The following is a 21,829-nucleotide window of genomic DNA, read 5'->3' as shown; positions in this document are numbered from 1 at the left end:
ATGCAAAATTTGATGACTTTTGGAGAACTATCAAATATGGACCAATCAGATGAAGGGGGGGCGCGCTTTTTGGCGTCTAGCGTCGCCACGGTAACACTTTTGAAAGAGAAAAGTAATGCGTGGTGTCGGAGGATGGAGACGCACATTTTGATGTATAACACACCTGGGTGCACGTTACGGTTCGGGCCGTATTAATTGTCGAAGGAATGGCATAAATTTAGCCAAAATTACACAATTAATTCAAAATGGCCGACTTCCTGTTCGGTTTCGGTCATGGCTCCAAGAGACTTTTCTTTAAGTTGTGCCATGATACAGGTGTGTAGCGATTTTCGTGCATGTACGTCAAACCGTATTATGGGGCTTGAGGCACAAAGTTTTCTAGGGGGCGCTGTTGAGCCGTTAGGCCACGCCCATTAATGCAAACCATGAAATATCAAATTTATCGCCAAGCCTGGCTTGCATGCAAAATTTGATGACTTTTGGAGAACTATCAAATATGGACCAATCAGATGAAGGGGGGCGCGCCTTTTGGCGTCTAGCGTCGCCACGGTAACACTTTTGAAAGAGAAAAGTAATGCGTGGTGTCGGAGGATGGAGACGCACATTTTGATGTATAACACACCTGGGTGCACGTTACGGTTCGGGCCGTATTAATTGTCGAAGGAATGGCATAAATTTAGCCAAAATTACACAATTAATTCAAAATGGCCGACTTCCTGTTCGGTTTCGGCCATGGCTCCAAGAGACTTTTCTTTAAGTTGTGCCATGATACAGGTGTGTAGCGATTTTCATGCATGTACGTCAAACCGTATCGTGGGGCTTGAGGCACAAAGTTTTCCGGGGGGCGCTGTTCAGCCATTTTGCCACGACCATTAATACAAACGATGAAATATCAAATTTATCGCCAGGCCTGGCTTGCATGCCAAATTTGGTGCCTTTTGGGGAACTATCAAATATGGACCAATCAGATGAAGGGGGGGCACGCTTGTTGGCGTCTAGCGTCGCCACGGTAACACTTTTGAAAGAGAAAAGTAATGCGCGTAGTCGCAGGATAGAGACGCACATTTTGATGTATAACACATCTGGATTCATGATACGGTTCGGGCCATATTAATTCTCGAAGGAATGGCATATATTGCTCCAAAATTACGTGATTCATTCAGAATGTTCAAAATGGCCGACTTCCTGTTCGGTTTCGACCATGGTGCCAAGAGACTTTTCTGTAAGTTGCAACATGATACAGGAGTGTACCGACTTTCGTTCATGTACGTCAAACCGTATTATGGGGCTTGAGGCGCAAAGTTTTTTATGTCTGAACCAATCAGATGAAGGGTGGGCGCGCTTTTTGGCGTCTAGTGTCGCCACGGTAACGCTTTTGAGAGAGAAAAGTAATGCGTGGTGTCGCAGGATGGAGACGCACATTTTGATGTATAACACACCTGGGTGCTCGTTACGGTTCGGGCCGTATTAACTGCCGAAGGAATGGCATAAATTTCGCCAAAATGACACGACTAATTCAAAATGGCCGACATCCTGTTCGGTTTCGGGCATGACGCCAAGAGACTTTTCTTTAAGTTGTGTACTGATACAGGCGTGTACCGATTTTCGTGCATGTACGTCAAACCGTATCGTGGGGCTTGAGGCACAAAGTTTTCAAGGGGGCGCTGTTGAGCCATTTTGCCACGCCCATTAATGCAAACCATTAAATATCAAATTTTTCGCCAGGCCTGGCTTGGGTGCAAAATTTGGTGACTTTTTGGGCATGTTTAGGGGGGCAAAAAGGCCCTCCTTTCGTCAGAAAAATAATAAGAATAATAATAAAAATTAAAGCTGCAAGCAGCGATGAACGGGCCCTCGCACTCACGGCCACCGCCCCCCATAAGCATATCAGAAAAGACACCACCCAGGACTTCCTATGTCAAACCATTCAAAAGTTATAGCAGAAAAAAGGGACAACCAATCAGAAGAAGGGGCGGGGCTAATTCTGGCCAATGAAGGTCAAGGACTCCATAAAGAATCTGATGACACCACCCAGGACTCTCTATGTCAAACCATTCCAATGTTATAGCAGAAAATCGGGACAACCAATCAGAAGAAGGGGCGGGGCTAATTAAGGCCAACGAAGCTTAAGGACTCATTACAGAGTCCCATGACACCACCCACAACTTCCTATGTCAAACCATTCAAAAGTTATGGCAGATAAAAGTATTCTAGGGGGCGCTGTTGAGCCGTTAGGCCACGCCCATTAATGCAAACCATGAAATATCAAATTTATCGCCAAATCTGGCTTGCATGCAAAATTTGGTGACTTTTGGAGAACTATCAAATATGGACCAATCACATGAAGGGGGGGCGCGCCTTTTGGCGTCTAGCGTCGCCACGGTAACACTTTTGAAAGAGAAAAGTAATGCGTGGTGTCGCAGGATGTAGACGCACATTTTGATGTATAACACACTTGGGTGCACGTTACAGTTCGGGCTGAATTAACTGCCGAAGGAATGGCATAAATTTCGCCAAAATGACACAATTTATTCAAAATGGCCGACATACTGTTCGGTTTCGGCCATGGCTCCAAGAGACTTTTCTTTAAGTTGTGCCATGATACAGGTGTGTAGCGATTTTCGTGCATGTACGTCAAACCGTATTGTGGGGCTTGAGGCACAAAGTTTTCAAGGGGGCGCTGTTGAGCCATTTTGCCACGCCCATTAATGCAAACCATGAAATATCAAATTTATCGCCAGGCCTGGCTTGCATGCAAAATTTGGTGCCTTTTGGGGAACTATCAAATATGGACCAATCAGATGAAGGGGGGGCACGCCTTTTGGCGTCTAGCGTCGCCACGGTAACACTTTTGAAAGAGAAAAGTAATGCGTGTAGTCGCAGAATGGAGACGCACATTTTGATGTATAACACACCTGGGTTCACGATACGGTTAGGGCCGTATTAATTCTCAAAGGAATGGCTCATATTGCTCCAAAATTACGCGATTAATTCAGAATGTTCAACATGGCCGACTTCCTGTTCGGTTTCGGCCATGGCGCCAAGAGACTTTTCTTTAAGTTGCAACACGATACAGGTGTGTACTGATTTTCGTTCATGTACGTCACACCGTATTGTGGAGCTTGAGGCGCAAAGTTTTTTCGGTCTGAACCAACCAGATGAAGGGTGGACGCGCTTTCTGGCGTCTAGCGTCGCCACGGTAACGCTTTTGAAAGAGAAAAGTAATGCGTGTTGTCGCAGGATGGAGACGCACATTTTGATGTATAACACACCTGGGTGCACGTTACGGTTCGGGCCGTATTAACTGCCGAAGGAATGGCATAAATTGCGCCAAAGTGACACGATTAATTCAAAATGGCTGACTTCCTGTTGGGTTTCGGCCATGTCGCCAAGAGACTTTTCTTTAAGTTGTGTACTGATACAGGTGTGTGGCGATTTTCGTGCATGTACGTCAAACCGTATTGTGGGGCTTGAGGCACAAAGTTTTCAAGGGGGCGCTGTTGAGACATTTTGCCACGCCCATTAATGTAAACCATTAAATATCAAATTTTTCGCCAGGCCTGGCTTGCATGCAAAATTTGGTGCCTTTTGGGGAACTATCAAATATGGACCAATCAGATGAAGGGGGGGCACGCCTTTTGGCGTCTAGCGTCGCCACGGTAACACTTTTGAAAGAGAAAAGTAATGCGTGTAGTCGCAGAATGGAGACGCACATTTTGATGTATAACACACCTGGGTTCACGATACGGTTAGGGCCGTATTAATTCTCAAAGGAATGGCTCATATTGCTCCAAAATTACGCGATTAATTCAGAATGTTCAACATGGCCGACTTCCTGTTCGGTTTCGGCCATGGCGCCAAGAGACTTTTCTTTAAGTTGCAACACGATACAGGTGTGTACTGATTTTCGTTCATGTACGTCACACCGTATTGTGGAGCTTGAGGCGCAAAGTTTTTTCGGTCTGAACCAACCAGATGAAGGGTGGACGCGCTTTCTGGCGTCTAGCGTCGCCACGGTAACGCTTTTGAAAGAGAAAAGTAATGCGTGTTGTCGCAGGATGGAGACGCACATTTTGATGTATAACACACCTGGGTGCACGTTACGGTTCGGGCCGTATTAACTGCCGAAGGAATGGCATAAATTGCGCCAAAGTGACACGATTAATTCAAAATGGCTGACTTCCTGTTGGGTTTCGGCCATGTCGCCAAGAGACTTTTCTTTAAGTTGTGTACTGATACAGGTGTGTGGCGATTTTCGTGCATGTACGTCAAACCGTATTGTGGGGCTTGAGGCACAAAGTTTTCAAGGGGGCGCTGTTGAGACATTTTGCCACGCCCATTAATGTAAACCATTAAATATCAAATTTTTCGCCAGGCCTGACTTGCATGCAAAATTTGGTGACTTTTTGGGCACGTTTAGGGGGGCAAAAAGGCCCTCCTTTCGTCAGAAGAAAAAGAAAAAGAAAAAGAAAAAAAAAAATTCCTACAGATACAATAGGGCCTTCGCACTGAAGGTGCTCGGGCCCTAATTAAAGCTGCAAGCAGCGATGAACGGGCCCTCGCACTCACCGCCACCGCCCCCCATAAGCATATCAGAAATGACACCACCATGACTTCCTATATCAAACCGTTCAAAAGTTATAGCAGAAAAAAGGGACAACCAATCAGAAGAAGGGGCGGGGCTAATTCAGGCCAATGAAGGTCAAGGACTCCATACAGAATCTGATGACACCACCCACGACGCTCTATGTCAAACCATTCAAAAGTTATAGCAGAAAATCGGGACAACCAATCAGAAGAAGAGGCGGGGCTAATTTGCACCAATTATGGTCAAGGACTCAATACCAAGTCCCATGACACCACCCACGACTCTTTATGTCAAACCATTCAAAAGTTATGGCACAGAAAAGTATTCTAGGGGGCGCTGTTGAGCCGTTAGGCCACGCCCATTAATGCAAACCATGAAATATCAAATTTATCGCCAGGCCTGGCTTGCATGCAAAATTTGGTGACTTTTGGAGAACTATCAAATATGGACCAATCAGATGAAGGGGGGCACGCTTTTTGGCGTCTAGCGTCGCCACGGTAACACTTTTGAAAGAGAAAAATAATGCGCGTAGTCGTAGGATTGAGATGCACATTTTGATATATAACACACCTGGGTGCACGTTACGGTTCGGGCCGTATTAATTGCCTAAAGAATGGCATAAATTGCGCCAAAATTACACAATTAATTCAAAATGGCCGACTTCCTGTTCGGTTTCGGCCATGGTACAAAGAGACTTTTCTTTAAGTTGCGACATGATACAGGTGTGTACCAATTTTCGTGCATGTACGTCAAGCCGTATTGTGGGGCTTGAGGCACAAAGTTTTCTAGGGGGCGCTGTTGAGCCATTTTGCCACGCCCATTAATGCAAACCATGAAATATCAAATTTTTCGCCAGGCCTGCCTTGCATGCAAAATATGGTGACTATTGGGGAACTATCAAATATGGACCAATCAGATGAAGGGGGGCGCGCTTTTTGGCGTCTAGCATCACCACGGTAACACTTTTGAAAGAGAAAAGTAATGCGCGTAGTCGCAGGATAGAGACGCACATTTTGATGTATAACACACCTGGGTGTACGTTACGGTTCGGGCCGTATTAATTCTCGAAGGAATGGCTCATATTGCTCCAAAATTACGCGATTAATTCAGAATGTTCAAAATGGCCGACTTCCTGTTCGGTTTCGGCCATGGCGCCAAGAGACTTTTCTTTAAGTTGCAACATGATGCAGGTGTGTACCGATTTTCATGCATGTACGTCAAACCGTATTGTGGGGCTTGAGGCGCAAAGTTTTTTCTGTCTGAACCAACCAGATGAAGGGTGGGCGCGCTTTTTGGCGTCTAGCGTCGCCACGGTAACGCTTTTGAAAGAGAAAAGTAATGCGTGTTGTCGCAGGATGGAGACGCACATTTTGATGTATAACACACTTGGGGGCACGTTACGGTTCGGGCCGTATTAACTGCCGAAGGAATGGCATAAATTGCGCCAAAGTGACACGATTAATTCAAAATGGCTGACATCCTGTTCGGTTTCGGCCATGTCGCCAAGAGACTTTTCTTTAAGTTGTGTACTGATACAGGTGTGTAGCGATTTTCGTGCATGTACGTCAAACCGTATTGTGGGGCTTGAGGCACAAAGTTTTCCGGGGGGCGCTGTTGAGCCATTTTGCCACGCCCATTAATGTAAACCATTAAATATCAAATTTTTCGCCAGGCCTGACTTGCATGCAAAATTTGGTGACTTTTTGGGCACGTTTAGGGGGGCAAAAAGGCCCTCCTTTCGTCAGAAGAAAGAAAGAAAGAAAGAAAGAAAGAAAGAAAAATTCCTACAGATACAATAGGGCCTTCGCACTGAAGGTGCTCGGGCCCTAAAAATACAAATAATTCCTACAGATACAATAGGGCCTTCGCACTGAAGGTGCTCGGGCCCTAATAATAATAATAATAATAATAATAATAATAATAATAATAATAATAGTAATTATTATTATTATTATTATTATTAATGATAATGATGATGATGATGATGATAATAATAATAATAATAATAATAATAATAATAATAATAAAAAAAATAAATAAATGAAAATAAATAATAATAATAATAATTATTATTATTAATGATAATAATAAATAATAAGATATTAATAAATAATAATAATAATAATAATAATAATAATAATAATAATAATAATAATAATACATTTTATTTATAATGCACTTTACATTACTGAAAATCTAAAGTGCTACAGTTCGATAATTCATTTGATAATTAAAAGGAAACAGAAATAATAAAATCAAGATAAGAGAAAAAGAGAATAAAACAATTAAAAACAGCAATTAGGGAAAAAAACAGCATTCTTTGGTGATAAAATGAAGTTAAATTAATGACGAGGGGAAAACGAGGGATTAAGTTGACGGGTTTTTGATGCTTTTGATGCTTTTTGATGTTGTTTTTCTGCTGAAACCTTCAGGACGAACGACCTGCAGACCTGGGTAATGGTCTGGATTAATCCGTCCTGATTGGCTGCAGGGCGTCTATGAAGTCTGATCGTGCTCAGGTGGATTTAACGGCTCCATAAAGTCACCGTGGTGGAGAACATTAATTTCAATTAATTAAACTTGTATTTCTCATGTTTCTCCTGTAACTCCTGCTGTTCCCTCCAGCGGCCACTAGGTGTCTCTCTCGTCTCTGGTAGAAACTCCTCGGCTCTGGTGGGAGACCCCGCTGGCTTCCAATTCTGATCTTTTTATGTTTTTTTCCCTGATATTGGAGGAACATTTCAACCCCAGAAATGCTGCAACACTGAGAAATAGAAGTCCAATGACTTCCAGAGCTGTTAAACTCTAACATTTCATCCACAGCAGAACACAGAAACCATATCAGATGTTGAAAGTGAGACTTGGTTTTTCCATTTTGTGTGAAATATAGATCACATTAAAATTTGACGGCAGCAACAAATAAAAAAAATAAAAATTAAAGCTGCAAGCAGCAATGAACGGGCCCTCGCGCGTGCAATTTTCACCAATTATGTTCAAGTACTCAATACCGAGTCCGATGAGACCACCCACGAGTCTTTATATCAACTATTCAAAAGTTATGGCAGAAAGTAGGAACTATCAAATATGGACCAATCAGATGAAGGGGGGCGCGCTTTTTGGCGTCTAGCGTCGCCACGGTAACGCTTTTGAAAGAGAAAAGTAATGCGCGATTTATTCAGAATGTTCAAAATGGCCGACTTCCTGTTCTGTTTCGGCCATGGCACCAAGAGACTTTTCTTTAAGTTGCGACATGATACAGGTGTGTACCGATTTTCGTGCATGTACGTCAAACCATATTATGGGGCTTGAGGCACAAAGTTTTTTCTGTCTGAACCAATCAGACGAAGGGTCGGCGCGCGTTTTGGCGTCTAGCTTCGCCACGGTAACGCTTTTGAAAGAGAAAAGTAATGCGCGTAGTCGCAGGATGGAGACGCACATTTTGATGTATAACACACCTGGGTGCACGTTACGGTTCGGGATTCGGTTCGTATTAACTGCCGAGAAATGGCATAAATTGTGCCAAAATGACTTGAGTAATTCAAAATGGTCGACTTCCTGTTGGGTTTGGGCCATGGCACCAAGAGACTTTTCTTTAAGTTGCGACATGATACAGGTGTGTACCGATTTTCGTTCATGTACGTCAAACCGTATTATGGGGCTTGAGGCACAAAGTTTTTTCTGTCTGAACCAATCAGACGAAGGGTCGGCGCGCGTTTTGGCGTCTAGCTTCGCCACAGTAATGCTTTTGAAAGAGAAAAGTAATGCGCGTAGTCGCAGGATGGAGACGCACATTTTGATGTATAACACACCTGGGTTCACGATACGGTTCGGGCCGTATTAACTGCCGAAGGAATGGCATAAATTGTGCCAAAATTAGTAATTCAAAATGGCCGACTTCCTGTTCGGTTTCGGCCATGGCGCCAAGAGACTTTTCTTTAAGTTGTGACATGATACAGGTGTGTACCGATTTTCGTTCATGTACGTCAAACTGTATTGTGGGGCTTGAGGCACAAAGTTTTCTAGGGGGCGCTGTTGAGCCATTAGGCCACGGCCATTAATGCAAACCATTAAATAAAAAAAGGTCTGGCTTGTGCAAAATTTGGTGACTTTTGGGGCACGTTTAGGGGGGAAAAAGACCCTCATTTCGTCGGAAGAAAAATGAAAACAAGGAAAATGAGAGGGATAAAAATTCCTACAGATACAATAGGTCAGTGCTCGGGCACTAATAAAGAAAAACTACATAAAAATCCATCCTGGGTGGCGGCGAAGTTCAGACGGCCGGGGGATTAAACATCCGGCTCAGACAGATCCGTCTCTGGATTTAACGCGCTTGTACGGGAGGATTTTCTACGCCTCATATGAAGCTACATCTCTTTAGCTGTCATCACCGTCGCTACTTAGCATTTAGCACTTTATGGACTGCTGCTCTGGTGTGGTCTGGCTGGAGCAGCCGCTGCTAGCGGGATCGTCCACATGGACGTAAATCAAAGCACAATTTTCTGGCAGACTTTGGAAACCCCCTCCAGGGGTGACATCACTCGTTTTTCTAACTTTTGCTCAGTTTAGATGTTTCATATGTTTTTCCCGTGTTCTATTGTGCATAAAACTCTGTTTTTTTTGTTTTACATTTTACACAGTGTTCCAACTTTTTGTCTTTGTTGAACCGAGGTTGTGATATTTATCACCCGAACCCGCCGTCTCCCCCAGAACCCGGAGGGAGCAGAAACTCTGTGAAGGAAAAAGGATAAAAGGCTTTGGAGAGGGAGGGAGAGGCAGAACAGGGGGGGCTACATCTTTGGCCACGTTTACACGTAGCCGGGTATTTACAAAAACGGATATTTCCCCCTCTACGTTTTGAAAAATCCCATCATTTCCAGGAACCTGCATAAATATCTGTTAAGGTGCTATGAGCAGCCAAACCTGCAGGGGGCAGTGTAACGAGAAGATAAAGTCATTCTAGCCAAAAAACAGTTTTTCTCAACATTTATACTTTTTTCTCAAAATTTCGACCTTTTTCTCAAAATTTGGACTTTTTTCTCAAAATTTCGACTTTTTCTTAAAATTTCTACTTTTTTCTCAAAATATCTACTTTTTTTCTCGACTTTTTTCTCAAAATTTCGACCTTTTTCTCAAAATTTCTACTTTTTTCTCTAAATTTCTACTTTTTTCTCGACTTTTTTCTCAAAATTTCGACCTTTTTCTCAAAATTTCGACTTTTTCTTAAAATTTCGACTTTTTTCTCAAAATATCTACTTTTTTCTCGACTTTTTTCTCAAAATTTCGACCTTTTTCTCAAAATTTCGACTTTTTTCTCAAAATTTCGACTTTTTTCTCGACTTTTTTCTCAGAATTTCTCAAAAAACGGATATTTCCCCCTCTACGTTTTGAAAAATCCCATCATTTCCAGGAACCTGCATAAATATCTGTTAAGGTGCTATGAGCAGCCAAACCTACAGGGGGCAGTGTAACGAGAAGATAAAGTCATGCTAGCCAATCAGAATCCTGGAAAAAAACATCAACAAATGACACGAGTAACTTCCAGTTACTTCCAAGATGAACCAGAGTCTTTGGTTTGGAGTGACAGAGAAGTGGAGTTACTTTTAAGTGTGACTTTAGAATATAAAACAGGTAAAATACAAGAAAATATTGACTAATTGTAACCACAGGTGTCGCTCATGACGCTGGTGACGTTTCTGTCTCATAATGTGACGTTCTGAAGCCTAAATGTCCGTTTCTCTCCGTTTACAAGCAAGCGCGAAGTCAGAGTTTTTGCAAATCTCCACTTTGGCTCCCGGAGTTTTCAGAAATTATGGTTTTTGGTGAATTTGAGCTTCGTTTTCATGTAAACGAACAGCCAAAACGCATGAAAACACCAGCATTTGTGCTACGTGTAAACGGGGCCTTTGTTTGCACTACAACTACCAGGGTAAATACTACAATCTGATTGGACAACGACACTCCGGATGAAGCACGACAGCGTGATCATCTCCAACTCATTCTATCTAAAACCAAAACTACTGCAACTATTAGAAACTCTACTGGGAAAAGGAGAGGAAACCCAACCACCTTCAGGTAATCAGACTTGTATTCAGCCTTAAAATCAAATATAAAACATCTTAATATATAAAGTGGAATCATCAGCGAAGTGAATGACCATCTCAACCTGCTGGAGACACGTCATGACAAGAGAACCGTGGACGCCAGAGAAGTCCGGAATTATGTTTTACCTGCTGAGGTTTGGTAAATCTATTCATGGTTAGGACCGGGTCGGACCGGATCGGACCTGGTTAGGACCCCGTCCACACGTATCCGGGTATCTGCTAAACCGAAGATATTTTCCTTCATCCACATGAAAAACGCAAATAAACTAATGGTTAAAAAAACTCTGGGCAAAGTGAAGATTTTTGAAAACTCCGTTTATGTAGATGCGTGTAGACGGACACAACCGGAGTTTTGCGTTTTCAAACGTCACATTATGCTCCAAAACAACAACAAATCTGCTCTGACGTGCGGTCTTTGTTTACTACAGAACTACAGATGATCCAGCATCTGTTCTCCAAGCTATTTATTAAATAAATGGTCTCTGCTCTTGACCACCACTTACTGCGTTACACCGACACAGAGGCTACGCCGTAGGCACCGTACGCCGTAGCCTACGCCGTAGGCTCTGGCGTAGGGTACGGCGTACGTCTGCGTCGATTTAACGCGGCAGCTCCGTGGCGGGACACGGGGGGGACTCGGGCTCGTTACCGAGAGATGCCGCAGAGGTGCAGCTTCCCCGGGAGGCGCAGATGATCTACAGGTTAGAATGCTTATGAATGTGGTCGAAAACGCAGATCTTCGGTTATGTGTGGAAGGGTTTTTTTTTTAAAACGATGTAATGTGGATACAAATAATTTTATAAACGGAGGGGGGGAAATATTCGGTTTTAAAAATACCCGGCTACGTGTGGACGGGGTCTAGGACTACATCGGACCTGGCTAGGACCGGATTGGACCTGGTTAGGACCGGACCGGTTCTAGTCAGGACTGGACTGGGCCGGATCAGACCCGGGGCGTCCCCAACTCTTAGTCAGGCATGTTTTCCTCTGCAGGAATGTTAATCACATTGTCAATACTTCAACCTCTTCCTAACGAGGCTATTTTAGATTCACGCCTGATTACATCATTAAAACAACCGTATCTCTGCGTTTATGTTTTATATTTACATAAATCTAGATCCTAAATAAATAAATACTATTATTGATTATCAATAAACGAAGTAAACGTATCGTGAGACCAGAGTAAGTGAAGATTCAGGTAATCAGACATGTATTCAGCCTTAAAATCAGGTGTTTATTGGATTAGAGCCGTCTGCTCTGTGTTAAACGTGTTATACATGAGTCAAGGCGTTACCACGTTTAATTAAAAATAATGAGTGACTACCAAGGGTGCTCGTTAGGAAGAGGTTAACGATCTCACGACTTTAAGGCTTCATACCGGTCACACAGATGATTGTACATCTATTCTGGGATTCTCTACGTCTACGTTAGCCGTTGCCGCGGGACATACTGTTCCCCGATGACAGTCCACACAGACACGTAAAATCAAAGCGCCGTTTACATCGGCAGGACGGGTCGGTCGGGCGTAGCGCTTTGGCGCCGCCGCCGTTAGCCGGAGAGGAGTTCTCCGTGGTGCTGAGAGCGTTAGCAGCTTCAGGCGGCACCGGAGAGACATTCAGGTGCTCCCGGTTCAGATTCACAGAAGTTAAATTAAACTTTTCCCACGTTTCTCCGTCAAAACTGCCTCCCACGTTACCCTGAGGTTGTTCCATCCTCTCTGTCGTGGCGGGATTTGCAGCAGTTTCGGTCTTTAGCCCTGAAGTCTCAACGTCGGTGTCGTTTCCAGGATCTGGGAGCTCCGCAAACGCAGAAGTGGAAACATCGACGGAGGAAGGAGCACTTTCTGGACTCGGAGCTCCGGTAAATTCACTGCTGGTGGGATGAGACGAAACCTCTGCTAAAGGCAGAGCTAGCGCGGATTCCCATCCGTCAGCGGCGGCGGTGGAAAACCGTTTAACCGAAAGTGTAGCAGGACTTGTGGGGGGGTTTTCTGAAGCCTGGAAAGGTCCGTCCTGGGGGAGGCGGGTTAGCGTCACGGGCTGCTCCGGCGGGGAAGCCTGTGGAGTTGGTGACAGGAAGCGGCGCATCGGTGCATCTGTTATGCTAGCAGTCGCCAACCGGCTGGAGGGCGGGGGGGTGAAGGATGATGGGTGGGGGGATAAATGCGGATAAATGCGAGAGGGGGAAAGTTCCTCCCGCCGGTTGGGGAACGGGGGCATGTTCCCCTGCGTCTCCCTGGTAAAACTCAAACCCGGAGTCGAGGTACACTGGTTGTCACGGAAACAGGGGCCGGAGGTTGACTGGAGAGTCTCTGAAGGTGACGACGACAAACACGACTCACCTGGAAGAACCTGCGCGTCCCTCGAACCGACCAACGGACCGGGGGCGTCCGAGGACGGCTTTGAGACGACGGATGACGCCGTCCGGGGAAACCCTGAGGGCGTCGGGTCGATTAGGAGTCCGTCAGAAGGACGGACAACTGGAACCGACTCGGTCGGGACGGCAAGAGAGACGGGAAGTGACAACGAGGAAGCCTCGGCTTCGGAGGAGAGAGACGAGAGAAGGTGAAGGTTTCCTGAGACCTGGGAAGGAGGAGTGGAGGTTCTGGAGGAGGAGGTTTGGACTAGAGGGGACGCCGGAGCAGATGCAGAGGAGATCGGTTCGCTTTTGTCCAGATGTTTCAAAGGAAAATAAATGATTGACAGCTCTTCCTCTCTGGAGGAACCCTCCATTCGGACGAAGGTATGGAGTACGGAGAGAGATGGTGTCGGCTCTACGAAGGAAGGACTTCTCACGACCTCAGACTCCAGTCCAAACGTGTCCCTAGGGTCCTGGTCGGCTCCGGGAACCCCGGGGGTCCGAGGGACGCCGGGTCCGAGGCCGGCGGACGGTTCCTCCGGGGAGCCATCGAATTCGTACAGGTTGAACTCTCCGTCCTCCTCGTAGACGAGCGTCCCGGTCCCAGACCCGGACGGGGACTCCAGAGGGTCGGTCCAGGTCCAGTCGCCCAGAACCGACCACACGGCCGCCACCGGCTTGTTCTTTCTGTTGCTAGGCAACGACGGAGGAGAGGCCTCACCTTTCAGTTGCAACGGAGACGGTTTCGAGTCCGGGGTGGTTCCCGATTCGGGCCGAGGAGACGGTTTCGGTCGCGTTGGGGGTTGGGTGGGTTTGGTGACGGGAACCAGAACCCTGCGGGGGGGCGAGGCGGAGCCAGCGGCAGCTACGGCGGCGGCGGGGGGGCCGGGGGGCCGCCGGCCTCCGTTGGGCCTCTCCTTCCTCAGGGGGGTGGAGATGAACCCCAGCGAGGGCCTGGAACCGGGGCTAGAGGGGGCCCTCCGAGACCACGGTCCCGGTTTAGGGGGCGGAGCTCCTTCTAGGGGGGCCCAGACCTCGGCTCGAGGTCCAGATCTAAGGGAGGCCCCTCCCGCGCGATTTAAAGACCCCCCGCCTCGTCTGAATCGAGAGCGAACTGGAGAAGCGGACGATCTTGCAGGAGATAATCCAGAAACTGAAGCTCTGGTTGGACGGTCGGTCTTCAGCGCTGCTGCCGGGGGGGTTACAGAGGAAAACGCAGAAATAAAAGGTAATAAAACACACCCCAAAGCACAAACAACGGTCAAACACAGGAGATATTTACATCAGGGGAGCCGGAATAGTTAGTGAAAGAAAACTGAAGACACCCAGAGAGAAAAGAACCATTAAAACCTCTAAACTAGCAGCACCGCCACCAACATCCTGATCATTTCAACCCAGGAAACTTCATCCAACACGTAATTAAACGTGTAATTAAAGAGCAGCAGGAAGAATCTACGGCAGGAAGTTACTGAGAATCATCCAATCGTCCGTTTTTACTCCGAGCATCAGGCAAATACAACCTCAGGTGACCAACGACCGACAAACGTGTTCACCCCGAACTTATTTAGCAGAAATAAGTTCCCCCTTCATGATTCCTCGGGATCTAAGAGGGTAGATTTACCCACGTGGTGCTCGTCATCCCCCCTTAAAGGTAGTGTCCTTGATTTTGGAGAGCAAGCAAGATTTGAAAGTGGCACCTCCTCTAAGCCCCGCCCCCTCCTCCCAGCTTAAATCATGTAAAAACTAGAACCAATCCGTTTCATTCGGTCCGAATGAAACGGATTGGTCCAGGACCAGAGGCTTGGCAGAGGGGGAAAGAACCAATCAGATGCCTTCATGACGCCACCCACAACCCCCCCGTCCCCCGTCCCATTTGCGCACTCGCTTCCAGCCCGACGTGTCCACTTCCCACGGGTCCTCCTGGGCTCACAGTGTCCCAGTGTAACCCCCCTCCCTCCCCTCTGCCACGGACCCCCAGTATGTAGTTATTTCCAGAGCATCTCCATCCCGGCGAGAGTGGACAGCGGAAAGCAGAAAGCGGGTGGCGGTGCGCTGCATGCTCTAGAGCCACGGCTATGCCGTCTACACCGTAGGCTACGGCGTAGACGGCGTAGGCTACGGCGTAGCTGTGGCTCTAGAGCCTGTAGCGCACCGCCACCCGCTTTCTGCTTTCCGCTGTCCACTCTCGCCGGGATGGAGAAGCCAGTGGACAGGATGCACGTTTGGGTGGGCACAGCCCCCCCTAAAACCGGCCTCGCTTACAGGTGAATGAGACATGGGGTAGTTTTGTTGAAAATGTGCTGTCCAAAATGTCCTGGAAAACTCGACTCCTGCAAAGTTTGTGGGGGCGTGGCTTTGGACGGAACGCTGACGGGAGGGGGAGGAGGGGGCGGGGCTTAGAGGAGGTGCCACTTTCAAATCTTGCTAGCTCTCCAACATCAAGGACACTACCTTTAAAGAACTGGCCTCCATAAAAGCACGTCAATCACCGAGCGGACCATAAAACCGTCCATAGACCGGATTCTTCTAAAGAGACTCACTCATGTCAGGTTGTATTTGCCGAAAATACAAAAACCAATTGAAGTGATGATTTTTATTTTGTTTAAAACCCAAAAATAAAACTTTTCCATTCGAGAATCTGAACAGGACAGAAGCAGCTGCTGAAACAGCAGCATTAGCAGCATTAGCAGCATTAGCAGCATTAGCAGCATTAGCAGCATTAGCAGCATTAGCAGCCGTGCAGCGTTGTTACCCGCAGGAGAAGCCGCCGTAGCAGCTATGTTAGTCGTCGGCTGCTCGGAGGTTAGCAACGGCACCACGGGGGTCGAACCCGGAGATGTTTGTGGAGAAGAAACGAGGGAAGAACCTGGAGGAGGAAGGTTGTTGATGAAGAAGTTGCAGCTACAGATGCTACTGAAGGAAGCTAATACTCGACTGTTGATCGTTGGTAAGAGTGTTTAGAAGAGGACAATGACTATGGAGCCAAATCAAGGCCAAAAGTTTTGTTAATTTGAAAATAAAATTTGAACCTGAAAATTCTTTTTTACAGTTTAAATTTTTTTTTTGGTATCAGATCTTTTTTTCAGTTTCAAAACTTTTTATTTCAGTTTCAAATCTTTTTTTCAGTTTCACATCTTTTTTTCAGTTTCACATCTTTTTTTCAGTTTCCCTTCTTTTTTTCAGTTTCAAATCTTTTTTTTCAGTTTCAAATCTTTTTTTTTCAGTTTAAATTTTTTTGTGAAAAGATGTGAAACTGAAAAAAAGATGTGAAACTGAAAAAAAAGATGTGAAACTGAAAAAAAAAGATTTGAAACCGAAAAAAAAAAATTTGAAACTGTAAAAAAGAATTTTCAGGTTCAAATTTTATTTTCAAATTAGCAAAACTTTTGGCCTTGATTTGGCTCCATACATGACTGATTTATCTATGGACTGAGAAGGAACGTCTATATTTGATCTCTAACTACGAAGTGAAAGAAATCATCATCCAGCAGTTAAACGGCACATGCAAACACTCATATTAAATGTTAAAGGGGCAACAAAAACTTGTCCAAGTCTCCGTGAAAAAGCGAGCAACATGTCAGCGTCTCTATTTAAGACCATAAGAGTGGAATATTCCTGCAGTCCAACTGTCACACCGTGGTGACGTTGTCTTGTCTTGGGTTTGTTTTGTTCTGTCATTTCCTGTTTTATTTTGAAAAGTAATCCTCGTCTGGTTTCAGGTCCCTTGCCCTTCCTCATGTGTCTCAGTGTTTCCACCTGTTCCCTATTTCCCTCCATGTGTTTAAATAGTGTTAGGGCCAGGCAGGAGAAAAATCTAAATAATATTTTAGAGGAGGAAGATTTTTTTTTCATCATGCACTTCAAAAAAAAGTCGAAATGTCGAGAATGATGTTGAAGTACAATTTTGAGAAAAAAGTCGAAATGTTGAAAAAAAGTCAAAATCTCAAGAAAAAAGTCGAAATGTTGAGAAAAAAGTCGAAATGTTGAGAAAAAAGTCGAAATGTTGAGAAAAAAGTTGAAATGTCAAGAAAAAAGTCAAAGTACAATTTCTAGAAAGAAGTCGAAATGTCGAAAAAAAAGTCGAAATGTCGAGAATAATGTGTACAATTTCTAGACAGAAGTCGAAATATTGAGAAAAAAGTCGAAATGTCGAGAATAATGTTGAAACACAATTTCGAAAAAAAATCGAAATGTAGAAAAATAATTGGAAATGTTGAGAAAAAACTCAAAATGTCGAGAAAAAAGTTGAAATGTCAAGAAAAAAGTCGAATTGTTGAGAAAAAAGTTGAAATGTTGAGATTAATGTTGAAATACAATTTCAAGAATAAAGTCGAAATTTAGAGAAAAAAGTTGAAATCTTGTAAATAAAGTTGAAAAAAGGTGAAATTTTGACTTTATTCACGAAATTTCGACTTTCTTCCCCGCTCAAATGTTTTTTTGTCCTGCATGGCCCTGATTCTCGTCCATAGTGTTCCTTGTCCTGCACCAGAGCCCGTATGTTCCTCGTGACAAGTAACTCTTTGTTTGTAATTTTTTCCTGAACTAAATTTCCTAGCCCTTTGTTTAAAGAGTCATTTGTTTGTTAACTTTGTTTGATTCATAGTTCTTGGTTGTTGCCTCTCTAAAGCCTGGGATAAACTTGCTGTTGGTGCTTGCGTTCACGTCCGTTCTCCTGCAACACCGACCGCAACGTCGCTCTTGTAGTACGTGAGGAGAGCGCGTAGTACCGGCGGTGACCGATAGGGGGCAGTCAGCAGAGCAACAGTTGGAAAAGTGATTAAATATTTAGTAGTAGCGGTAGTAGCAGTAGCAGATTAGAACAACGAACAAGTTTACATTGAACCATTGGATGATGTAGGACAGGGGTCGGCAACCCACGGCTCTAGAGTTGCATGCGGCTCTTTAGCGCCGCCCTAGTGGCTCCTGGAGCTTTTTCAAAAATGTTTGACCTTTTTTCCTTTTTTTATTCTTTTTTTTCCTTTTTTTCTTCTTTTTTTCTTTTTATTTCTTTTTTCTTATTTTCCTTTTTTTTCTTTTTTCTTCTCTTTTTCCGTTTTTCTAATTTTTTTCTTCCTTTTTCCTTGCCTTTTTAATTTCGGCATTTTGACTTTTTTTCTCGAAATTTTGACTTTTTTCTCAACATTTCAACTTTTTTCTCGAAATTTTGACTTTTTTCTCAAGATTGTACTTCAACATTAATCTTGACATTTCGACTTTTTTCTCAAAATATCAACTTTTTGCTGGACATTTTGACTTAATTCTCAACATTTCAAATTTTTTCTTGAAATTTTGACTTTTTTCTCGACATTTCGACTTTTTTCTCGAAATTTCGACTTTTTGCTCGAGATTGTACTTCAACATTAATCTCGACATTTCGACTTTTTTCTCTACATTTTGACTTTTTTCATGAAATTTAGACTATTTCCTCAATATTTTGACTTTTTTCTCAACATTTTGACTTTTTTCTCGAAGTGCATAATGAAAAAAAAATCTTCCCCCAGTTCTAACTAATATAAAACATGCAGCATGTGTTGCCTTCATTCTAATTCTGATACAAGACTTTTCATTTTTTGTGGCTCCAGACATATTAGTTTTTTGTGTTTTGGGTCCAATACGGATCTAAAACATTTTGGGTTGCCGACCCCTGATGTAGGAGATTATAACGTTGCTTTGGTTGCATCTCGGCAAAGGAAACGGCGCCAGCGACCTCTGCGTCGTCGCTAGCTGGTTTCTGACCGGGACCGCTCTTTTTGAGCGTCAGATGAACGCAGGATCCGCGCGGCGGCCGTGACGCGTACGCGGTCTGAACTGCAAGTATATCCCAGGCTTTAGAGTGATTCGTGTTTGTAGCCAAATTATTTGATATAGGCAGGTTTTTCCTCCAAACGGAGCATTTTGTGTTTATTTGTTTCTTTTTTACTAGAGTTATTTTTCCCTCCTCTTGGAGTGTTTATTGTTCTCTCTATAGTCAGAGTTTAGTGTCTAGTTTTGTTTATAGCCATTTGTTTGTCACTCGGTCCGAGGTCTCTGGTTAATTCAATAAAATCCTGTTATCTAATATATGAATATATAATTAAAGATATAAGTTTTTATAAAAGTGAATTACAATTAAAGGATGAATTTAATTTCACAGGGACTTGAACAAGTTTTCCCCCTTTAACTTTATATCAGTGACGATGAGCTCATCTATGGAGACGAAGACAACGTTAGTCAAAAGTCATTTCATGAACAAAAACCTCCATTACAATATGCATTACAATAAAAGAACATAAATACATTAGTTACATCTCTAACTAACATCTATGATGAATAATAATCTAACATCTCAACTTCAACACCCGACGTTCAGTTGTGCTCAAAGGTTTGACCTTAAACCACCAGGGGCTCCACTGCAGTGCATTATGGGAAAATTAAAAGAATCTCAACCAAGACAAGTCTGGTTTATCTTTGGGTAGAATTTCTAGACGTCCAAATGTCCCACGTTCATGTGTTTAAACGATAACACACGAGTAGATACAAGACAGGAGCACAAGATAAAGACCTGCTAAAGACCTACTAAAGACCTGCTAAAGACCTGATAAAGACCTGATAAAGACCTGATAAAGACCTGATAAAGACCTGCTAAAGACCTACTAAAGACCTGCTAAAGACCTGATAAAGACCTGCTAAAGACCTGCTAAAGACCTGATAAAGACCTGATAAAGACCTGATAAAGACCTGATAAAGACCTGCTAAAGACCTGCTAAAGACCTGATAAAGACCTGCTAAAGACCTGCTAAAGACCTGATAAAGACCTGATAAAGACCTGCTAAAGACCTGCTAAAGACCTGCTAAAGACCTGCTAAAGACATGATAAAGACCTGCTAAAGACCTGCTAAAGACTTGATAAAGACCTGCTAAAGACCCGATAAAGACCTGCTAAAGACCCGATAAAGACCTGATAATGACCGGATAAAGACCTGCTAAAGACCTGCTAAAGACCTGCTAAATACCTGATAAAGACCTGATAAAGACCTGCTAAAGACCTGATAAAGACCTGATAAAGACCTGATAAAGACCTACTAAAGACCTGATAAAGACCTGCTAAAGACCTGATAAAGACCTGCTAAAGACCTACTAAAGACCTGCTAAAGACCTGATAAAGACCTACTAAAGACCTGCTAAAGACCTGCTAGAGACCTGCTAAAGACCTAATAAAGACCTGCTAAAGACCTGATAAAGACCTGATAAAGACCTGATAAAGACCTGCTAAAGACCTGCTAAAGACCTACTAAAGATCTTCTAAAGACCTCATAAAGACCCACTTAAGACCTACTAAAGACCTGCTAAAGACCTCATAAAGACCTAATAAAGACCTACTAAAGACCTAATAAAGACCTGATAAAGACCCGCTAAAGACCCGCTAAAGACCTGCTAAAGACCTGATAAAGACCTGCTAAAGACCTGCTAAAGACCTACTAAAGATCTTCTAAAGACCTCATAAAGACCCACTTAAGACCTACTAAAGACCTGCTAAAGACCTCATAAAGACCTAATAAAGACCTACTAAAGACCTGATAAAGACCTGCTAAAGACCTGCTAAAGACCTGCTAAAGACCTGATAAAGACCTGATAAAGACCTGCTAAAGACCTGATAAAGACCTGCTAAAGACCTGCTAAAGACCTACTAAAGACCTGATAAAGACCTGCTAAAGACCTGATAAAGACCTGCTAAAGACCTGATAAAGACCTGCTAAAGACCTACTAAAGACCTGATAAAGACCTACTAAAGACCTGATAAATACCCAATAAAGACCTGCTAAAGACTTGATAAAGACCTGATAAAGACCTGCTAAAGACCTGCTAAAGACCTGCTAAAGACCTGCTAAAGACCTGATAGAGACCTGATAAAGACCTGATAAAGACCTGCTAAAGACCTGCTAAAGACCTGCTAAAGACCTGATAAAGACCTGCTAAAGACCTGCTAAAGACCTGATAGAGACCTGATAAAGACCTGATAAAGACCTGCTAAAGACCTGCTAAAGACCTAATAAAGACCTGATAAAGACCTGCTAAAGACCTGATAAAGACCTAATAAAGACCTGATAAAGACCTGCTAAAGACCTGATAAAGACCTACTAAAGACCTACTAAAGACCTGCTAAAGACCTGATAAAGACCTGATAAAGACCTGCTAAAGACCTGATAGAGACCTGCTAAAGACCTGCTAAAGACCTGATAAAGACCTACTAAAGACCTACTAAAGACCTGCTAAAGACCTGATAAAGACCTGATAAAGACCTGCTAAAGACCTGATAGAGACCTGCTAAAGACCTGATAAAGACCTGCTAAAGACCTGCTAAAGACCTGATAAAGACCTGCTAAAGACCTGATAAAGACTTGCTAAAGACCTGATAAAGACTTGATAAAGACCTGATAAAGACCTGCTAAAGACCTGATAAAGACCTGCTAAAGACCTGCTAAAGACATGATAAAGACCTGATAAAGACCTGATAAAGACCTCATAAAAACCTGCTAAAGACCTGATAAAGACCTGCTAAAGACATGATAAAGACCTGATAAAGACCTGATAAAGACCTCATAAAAACCTGCTAAAGACCTGATAAAGACCTGATAAAGACCTGATAAAGACCTGCTAAAGACCTGCTAAAGACCTGCTAAAGACCTGCTAGAGACATGATAAAGACCTGCTAGAGACATGATAAAGACCTGCTAAAGACCTGATAAAGACCTGCTAAAGACCTGATAAAGACCTGATAAAGACCTGCTAAAGACCTGCTAAAG

The 21,829-nt window shown here is 43.8% G+C and overlaps 1 protein-coding gene across 5 annotated transcripts in view; it reads right to left on the bottom strand.

Moving 5' to 3' along the window:
* Positions 1–21,829, bottom strand: part of adgrg6 (adhesion G protein-coupled receptor G6) — a 194,312-nt gene that overhangs the window by 79,365 nt on the left and 93,118 nt on the right. For 4 of the 5 annotated variants that reach the window (XM_061746280.1, XM_061746284.1, XM_061746281.1 and 1 more), the window contains one exon: positions 15,799–15,912. The exons of the other annotated variant lie outside the window; for it this stretch is intronic. In XM_061746280.1, coding sequence (XP_061602264.1) covers positions 15,799–15,912 — 114 coding nt within the window. The remainder of the gene's footprint in view (positions 1–15,798; positions 15,913–21,829) is intronic. 5 annotated transcript variants of the gene reach the window in all.

The sequence above is a fragment of the Cololabis saira genome, chromosome 18 (assembly GCF_033807715.1).
Source record: "Cololabis saira isolate AMF1-May2022 chromosome 18, fColSai1.1, whole genome shotgun sequence".
NCBI classification, from domain to species: domain Eukaryota; kingdom Metazoa; phylum Chordata; class Actinopteri; order Beloniformes; family Belonidae; genus Cololabis; species Cololabis saira.
This window is presented reverse-complemented; position numbering and strand designations above follow the sequence as displayed.